An 8,332-nucleotide genomic window follows, 5' to 3' on the forward strand; every position below is an offset into this window, starting at 1 on the left:
TGTACAGACATGAGAGTTGTGTCAATTTTCTCATCTAACTTTACAAAAGAAGGCAGAAGTCTTTTGAGTAAATTAAACTTGTTGTGGAATAAGTGCTGAAGCAGATGTTTCTCCCTTTGAGGCCAATCTGAGTCTGTTAATGGAATGAACTGAAGGGAAGTAAAAATACGACAAACCCTACATGGGTGCAGGTGAAGAAGAATGAATTTAGTGACAATATCATTACTTTTGTTTATATATAATGTCCATTTGAAATAGTTAAATACAAAAGATTGAATATACACTTAGAAAATATCTCATAGTCTGAAACCTCTGTTTATACTGAACTGTCATTGGATTGTTGAAGAGTACCAGCCAAGGAAACTATGATTAAACACAAAAAAGTACCATAACACTTAAAGTTTGGCCTGTTTTATATATTCTCCCTCTTTTCTCAACCACATAGTTGCGGTATAATCCAATAACCATAAATAGACGTTTTATAGAGGTTTCAGGCGAGTTGATAGTTCATTTCTGTAGCTTATGTTATATACAGCAAAAAAATAAAATATCACAATCTCTTCCAGAAATGAGTTCTTCCCTGCTTCACTTTTGACATTTCTGAGATTAATCAGTCCTCAGCAGGGGGGGGGCACTGCAAACATTCGGGGAAAAGCAGAGTACTACCATCATAAAGACACGTTACAGTAAAAGTTGTGAACATACTTTGAAAAAAGGGTTTGTTTTTGCCGAATAGAAGATATAACTTTCAGATCTCACACATATTAGCACTAGAAAGACTGTTGGCAGTGTGTTGGTATCACCCACATGTTAGATCATTTTATCGTGTCCCAGTTATTTCATTTCACTGAATAAAGTCCTGCAGTTCAGAAGATGAGCTGCAGGACTCTTGATAGTCTCTAAAATAGTGTTTTGATCAGGGTTTTATACTTTAAATTGGTCATTTCTGCCTCTATGCTTGTTGTTTTAACACCTCAGACCATAAAATACAGCTTGGTGTGAGGACTGTTGCTGATTGATTGTAGAATGGGGAAAACATAGAGTTATAGAGTTAAAGGGCAATCTGTACAACAAAGAAGTGCTACAAACAGGCACTGTAATATATTTGCTCTTTTCTGGAGGTCATCACTCAGGCCAGTGACCTGCAATAGTCCTGTAATACTCTGAAAGGGACGGAGTCGGGGATGGCAGTGCCTTTCGGATTCAGGGGTCGGTGGCATTGATTATGGTTTTATCGCGGAAGGTCATGCCTCGGTACCAGCTGCAGTAGCCCTCCTTCTGCTGGATGCAGGCATAGTGCCGGGACTGGTAGCCGGGATAGCCAAAGTGGGACAGCATGTCCGTCCAGAGGCACTCGTTCTTTGAGGTCACGAAGCAGGGCAGGTAGTGGCAGGGCTTAATCTACAGAGACAGAAGCAAGACTAAAGATGTAGCCATGAAGCAGAAAAGGTTTAAAATAATTATGATAAAGACACTTGGAATAGAATCGGCCTTCTTGGTGAGGGTTGAATGAGAAGTTTGAAACCACTCATACGTCTATGCTAAGTTAGCGCTAGCAAGTAGCGCCTGTTTATGGAGTAAAACAGTTAGAAATGGAGAGAAAAACAATAGTTGCAGCAAAATCATTCAACCAGATCCTTTGAAGAGCTGGTTAAACTTATTAATTAATTTCATTTTTAATATTTAAATTGTCTTCCCTCCTAGTCATAAAAGTAAGCTAGCAGCTGCTCTGCACTGTCAACTTTCCTCTGTAAATGTTGGCAAGAAAGCAAATAAAACTCCTTTTAACTATAAAATGCATCCAATTAGTGTTATTTAATGTGTCCATTGATCATATTCTAATCTCACAGGAACAATAAGTCTACAGCACGATAAATCTGTGGAGGCTAAAGCAGAATTAGCTAAATGAGTCAACTCGACACTGTGTTTATGACATGATTTCTGTGAAATAGCACTGGGGATGGATGCTTCTGGTGAAATATCGTCATCTTTGCTGAGCTGCTTCTGGCTTTCAGCCACTTCCTGTAACAGCTTTTAAAAGGAGGAAACTTTTTGAATATCTAAAACTGTGAAGCGTGCCCTGGCACTTGTGTGCTTTGTGCTGAGGAATGTGAGATGAAGTCATCTTCCTGACGTTTGTAAATGTTTCTTAAGGATTCAGTTCGACTCCCCTCCGCCTCTTTCATTCCTCCAGGTGTTTGCACAAAAAGCAGCTTCACGGATGAATGAACAGCTTTGACTGACAGGAAGATTCAGGGAGGTGATGAACGGAAGGCAGCAAAGAGCTGAGCTTCTCTGGATATCAGTGAAACTAAACTGAACATAAGAGGGAAAGCTGCCGTTTTGGCTGTTTTTGTTACTGAAGTCTGCCTTCCAAGATGCTCTTCCTGGTTTTACTGATCTGTGGAGAATAATTCTCTGAGTGGTGCGTCGTGCTTTCAGTGTGAGGGGGAACGCAGGGTGTGATTAACGCGTGGGGGGGGGTGTTTCTGCCTGCTTGTGTTTACGGACTGTGGTTCTGCAGCCTGGGTTGATAGATGGCCTTCTCTGCATGCCTCTGGGCTGCTGCCATGTTCGCTCTGAACACAGTTTACAAGCACTGGGAACAAATGGGTCTCTCTGCTAATCCACTTACGCTGATAGGCCGAGCGCGTTAGCAGATGTCCAGACTTCGCTGTACAGTAGGACGTTAGCAGGGGGCTCAGCAGCTGCACAGCAGCAAGCTCGAGTCACATGAAACTGGGAATGAAGGCTGGAGCCGATTCCAAAGCTCTTACTTAATAACTCCCAATGATGGTAGTAAAACTTGTTTTTTCTCCATTTCTGCCCAACATCCATCATGTCGGGGAAATAAGGTCCTGAAATGAGCTCGTAATTCAGTCTTAATAGAGATAATAATTGCAGTAAAACTGTATAATGAATATCTAAGTAATTCCTTCTCCAGTAACAGGCCCCTAAGGGACCATAAGGACCCAGCTAACAGTGTAAGGCAGCTCTAGCTTCTCCTCTTCTTGATGCTCCTGCTGCCTCCTCGTCTCGGCGGGCACACGGCGTTCCCACTCACCCTGCAGTTGCAGCCCAGCTGGTAGCGGTGGTTCATGCCCTTCTTCTGCGCCAGCGACAGCCGCTCCCACCTCTCGTTGAAGTTGCACAGCCCCGTGTAAACCTTGCCATCATAGACGCGACCTGAAGCACAGCAGGGATGAACCGGTTATCTTCCCCACTGTGGGGCAGAAGTAAACCTGAGGTGTGTGCAGCACCCCCCCCCCCCCCACACCGTGGCCCTGAAACTGGTCCTGAAGGAACGTTTAAGCATTTTAATCTGAGAATATGGGCTCAGGGCTGCATTATGTGCATAAAAACAGCTTAATAAATGAAAACTGCTGCTGATCTTTATGATAAAAGCAGATTAAAAACATGAATAATTAATGTTAAAGTGGGAGACAACGATAATAAACCGAATTACTTCAGTAAATTTCACCCGTTAGTAAGTTAGTTAGTAAGGTCTCATCCTACATCCTGATTACATCACAGTAAACACCCAGTCTCACCCTCTCCCACTCCCTCCCAGTCTCACCCTCTCCCACTCCCTCCCAGTCTCACCCTCTCCCACTCCCTCCCAGTCTCACCCTCTCCCACTCCCTCCCAGTCTCACCCTCTCCCACTCCCTCCCAGTCTCACCCTCCCAGTCCCTCCCAGTCTCACCCTCCCAGTCCCTCCCAGTCTCACCCTCCCAGTCCCTCCCAGTCTCACCCTCCCAGTCCCTCCCAGTCTCACTCTCTCGCACTCGCAGTCTCACTCTCTCGCACTCGCAGTCTCACTCTCTCGCACTCGCAGTCTCACTCTCTCGCACTCGCAGTCTCACTCTCTCGCACTCGCAGTCTCACTCTCTCTCTCTCCCAGTCTCACTCACTCTCTCTCCCAGTCTCACTCTTCCAGTCTCTCTCTCCCAGTCTCTGTCTCACTCTCTCTCCCAGTCTCACTCTCTCCCAGCCTCTCTCTCTCTCTCCCAGTCTCACTCTCTCTCTCTCCCAGTCTCACTCTCTCTCTCTCCCAGTCTCACTCTCTCTCTCTCCCAGTCTCACTCTCTCTCTCTCCCAGTCTCACTCTCTCTCTCTCAGTCTCACTCTCTCTCTCTCCCAGTCTCACTCTCTCTCTCACCCAGTCTCACCCTCCCAGTCCCTCTCAGTCTCACCCAGTCTCACCCTCCCAGTCCCTCCCAGTCTCTCCACATTGTTCCTGCACCCGTCGTATTCCTGAATATTCGGAGGTCATCGGCGGTTATTTTTAGACCAGCTGCAGCGTCCTGAGGCAGGTGCGCCACGACGTGTCTTCAGTGTTGAAATGATGTGGGAATTAAACAGCTCCCCCCCCCCCCCCCCCCCGATCCTCCCACTCAGCCTCCCCCCTCTGGGATTCACTGGGGTCACAAACAGTAATCAGGGCTCTAAAGCTCGATCAGAGGAGGCTCAGCCCGGTGCGTTTCAGTTGCTCGTAACGCGGTCCTGCAGGACTTATTATAGCCGCCCTGAGAGCAGAGAGAGACTTTGTTGATGTCACTCACACCCGGCTGAGTAAACATAGCCGCTGTTGCCTGGCAACGCTGGCCGGCGCCGTGCGGTGGAGTTACAGTATTTACAGGTTGGGACTTAGCGACAGCTATACACACCGAGCTCTGCAGGGTCCAAAGTAAACTGCACCTCTGTTGGAAATAGCAACTCATAAAGTGCTGGAAAACGCCGCTCGCCTTCTGCTAATTACAAGTTGTGAGAGAGAAAAACGGCGCTTCTGGCCCGGCGAGCTGAGGGAAATGAGCTCAGAACGCGCTCAAAGCCCCCTAGTTTGCCTCCCGTGCACGGTGGCAGGTTATAAATAGTGGGAAAGTTTGTGTCACAGGACAAATGAAGTCCGTGGGGAGGAAAGGAGTGGGGGAGTACCTCAGGCCGCCGGAATCTGAACGGCTGAAATCTGAGAGGGGAAAGGCCTTCCTGAGCAACTCTTATTTACAGGCTGGAAGGCACCCTTAAACGCCTCATTGAGGACAGAAGAGCCCCAGCTCACCTGTGATCAGGTACTGGTACTTGTTGATGTCGAACTTGACGCCACACATGCTCTCGGAGGCGTCTGTGTAGATGTGCTGCACGTGCTGGACTTTGTCGAAGCCTTTGTACATCTGCAGAAAGAGAAGCAGCAGTGAGAACATATCAGCATCTGTGAGTAATGAGGAGAGGAAACAACACGCTGGCCTTATCCGACGCCTTCAGGGAGAAGAAATATCAGGCTCTGCTCCTAACCCAGGCTTTGATGGCTAATGGGCCTGGACTTTGATGCTGTTTTGGCAGGTAAACGGCCTAAAATGCCCAGAGAACTGTTGTTCAGAGTAATCTGTTTGTCTGGGAACAACAGGAAATCCCTGTTTAGACAAGCAGCTCCCAGAAAAGCAGAACAAACTGTTACTTCAGCCACAAACCGTGGAGCTCACAGAAAGCCAAAGGAATTTGTCTCCATGGATTTGTTGAAATTTCCCTTTTTTTTTTAAGGTTTCAGTGAAGTAACAGAAGAGGTCCAAAGGTCAGCTGCTATTCCTGAGTAAACCTGTGCAGATGAACTGTTTACACTCTGTATGAGAGGCTGCTGGAGCTCATCAGAACTAATCCTGCAGCCCGACGGCAGCATCTGTCAGAGATATGCAGCCTCCTGTGAGGAGAAGCTTTCAGGTGCTTCAACTAAAATAAAGATAATGAACAAAACAAACAGGTTTACCAGATTTACATGAAGAGTTTTGCTCATCTGCAGGATGGAAATCCTCACTGGAGTTACTATTAATCCAGCTGCTGGAAACATCTGCCCAGCGTGTGTAGATTCCTGCTGTGTTCAACTTCATGAGGTTCAAACATCTGATCTACCCCCGAAAACATGCTGTTGCACTCGGGAGCGCCACCCAGCACGTTTACATGCTGTTGCAGGAAAACCAGGACCCCCCCCCCCCCCAGATCCAAGCAGTGGGTGGATCCAGCTCCAGGTGGAAGAGAATAATGGTGCTTTTGTGTAATAAAAAGTAAAAATATCAGCACTTCTGAAGCGTACGGAGCCAGCAGCCGTTAAAGGACACATACGCCACATATTACAAGTGTTAAGATGACTGTGAAGCTGCAGAATCATCAGCATAGAGTATAAAACCTGTGGGTAGTTAGCCTGCAGCTAGCACATGAGAATAAGAGGCTGAGGGTTAGCCTGCAGCTAGCACATGAGAATAAGAGGCTGAGGGTTAGCCTGCAGCTAGCACATGAGAATAAGAGGCTGAGGGTTAGCCTAGTTAGCCTGCAGCTAGCACATGAGAATAAGAGGCTGAGGGTTAGCCTAGTTAGCCTGCAGCAAGCACATGAGAATAAGAGGCTGAGGGTTAGCCTGCAGCTAGCACATGAGAATAAGAGGCTGAGGGTTAGCCTGCAGCTAGCACATGAGAATAAGAGGCTGAGGGTTAGCCTAGTTAGCCTGCAGCAAGCACATGAGAATAAGAGGCTGAGGGTTAGCCTAGTTAGCCTGCAGCAAGCACATGAGAATAAGAGGCTGAGGGTTAGCCTAGTTAGCCTGCAGCTAGCACATGAGAATAAGAGGCTGAGGGTTAGCCTGCAGCTAGCACATGAGAATAAGAGGCTGAGGGTTAGCCTGCAGCTAGCACATGAGAATAAGAGGCTGAGGGTTAGCCTAGTTAGCCTGCAGCAAGCACATGAGAATAAGAGGCTGAGGGTTAGCCTAGTTAGCCTGCAGCTAGCACATGAGAATAAGAGGCTGAGGGTTAGCCTAGTTAGCCTGCAGCAAGCACATGAGAATAAGAGGCTGAGGGTTAGCCTAGTTAGCCTGCAGCAAGCACATGAGAATAAGAGGCTGAGGGTTAGCCTAGTTAGCCTGCAGCAAGCACATGAGAATAAGAGGCTGAGGGTTAGCCTGCAGCTAGCACATGAGAATAAGAGGCTGAGGGTTAGCCTGCAGCTAGCACATGAGAATAAGAGGCTGAGGGTTAGCCTAGTTAGCCTGCAGCAAGCACATGAGAATAAGAGGCTGAGGGTTAGCCTAGTTAGCCTGCAGCTAGCACATGAGAATAAGAGGCTGAGGGTTAGCCTAGTTAGCCTGCAGCAAGCACATGAGAATAAGAGGCTGAGGGTTAGCCTAGTTAGCCTGCAGCAAGCACATGAGAATAAGAGGCTGAGGGTTAGCCTAGTTAGCCTGCAGCTAGCACATGAGAATAAGAGGCTGAGGGTTAGCCTAGTTAGCCTGCAGCAAGCACATGAGAATAAGAGGCTGAGGGTTAGCCTAGTTAGCCTGCAGCAAGCACATGAGAATAAGAGGCTGAGGGTTAGCCTAGTTAGCCTGCAGCTAGCACATGAGAATAAGAGGCTGAGGGTTAGCCTGCAGCTAGCACATGAGAATAAGAGGCTGAGGGTTAGCCTAGTTAGCCTGCAGCAAGCACATGAGAATAAGAGGCTGAGGGTTAGCCTAGTTAGCCTGCAGCTAGCACATGAGAATAAGAGGCTGAGGGTTAGCCTAGTTAGCCTGCAGCAAGCACATGAGAATAAGAGGCTGAGGGTTAGCCTAGTTAGCCTGCAGCAAGCACATGAGAATAAGAGGCTGAGGGTTAGCCTAGTTAGCCTGCAGCTAGCACATGAGAATAAGAGGCTGAGGGTTAGCCTAGTTAGCCTGCAGCAAGCACATGAGAATAAGAGGCTGAGGGTTAGCCTAGTTAGCCTGCAGCAAGCACATGAGAATAAGAGGCTGAGGGTTAGCCTAGTTAGCCTGCAGCTAGCACATGAGAATAAGAGGCTGAGGGTTAGCCTGCAGCTAGCACATGAGAATAAGAGGCTGAGGGTTAGCCTAAAGGATGGAGCACTCCATCATCCTCCAGCCACAGCAGCGCCACATTTAGCCTCCAGCTCTGAACCCATTATCAGCCGAGTCGTCTCCCTCCTGATAAGAAAGACGGGCTGGTGCTCTCACCTTCATCTGCTTGACTGTGTAGCGCATCGTTCCAAAAGGCCCATCCTTCAGCAGCTTCTTGCCCACCACTTTCGCTCGAATCACTGTAAGAAAAAGACACCCACATTCCTTTTAGTCCATAAGTTTGAGCTTTCCTTTCCAATCCCTCCAATAACACAGCACCCCAGCCAGTAGGAGGCATTAAACCCCTTAGAAACACCCGGTTGGCACCACAGTTAATCCGCTTATCCGATTTTCTGCATTGCTGCATTATTTGCCAAACAGGGCCAATGGGGGAAAACAAAGGGACGTTGGAGTGATACAGAAATTAGGTTTAAAGTGTAAAAGAGGACGCAGC

General features: G+C 47.6%; 1 protein-coding gene across 1 annotated transcript; it reads right to left on the reverse strand.

Moving 5' to 3' along the window:
* Positions 1–206: 206 nt before the first annotated feature.
* On the reverse strand, positions 207–8,088 carry LOC140288258 (metalloproteinase inhibitor 3-like). Its single transcript, XM_072379173.1, has 4 exons — positions 7,996–8,088; positions 5,062–5,173; positions 3,065–3,186; positions 207–1,401 (listed from the first exon to the last, which is right to left on the reverse strand). Exons 1-4 carry the CDS (start codon positions 8,020–8,022, stop codon positions 1,204–1,206), a joined length of 459 nt encoding a protein of 152 aa, XP_072235274.1. The 5' UTR covers positions 8,023–8,088; the 3' UTR covers positions 207–1,203.
* Positions 8,089–8,332: the final 244 nt, after the last annotated feature.

The sequence above is a fragment of the Leuresthes tenuis genome, unplaced genomic scaffold, assembly GCF_036924035.1.
Source record: "Leuresthes tenuis unplaced genomic scaffold, fLeuTen1.0.hap1 SCAF_271, whole genome shotgun sequence".
Taxonomy (NCBI): domain Eukaryota; kingdom Metazoa; phylum Chordata; class Actinopteri; order Atheriniformes; family Atherinopsidae; genus Leuresthes; species Leuresthes tenuis.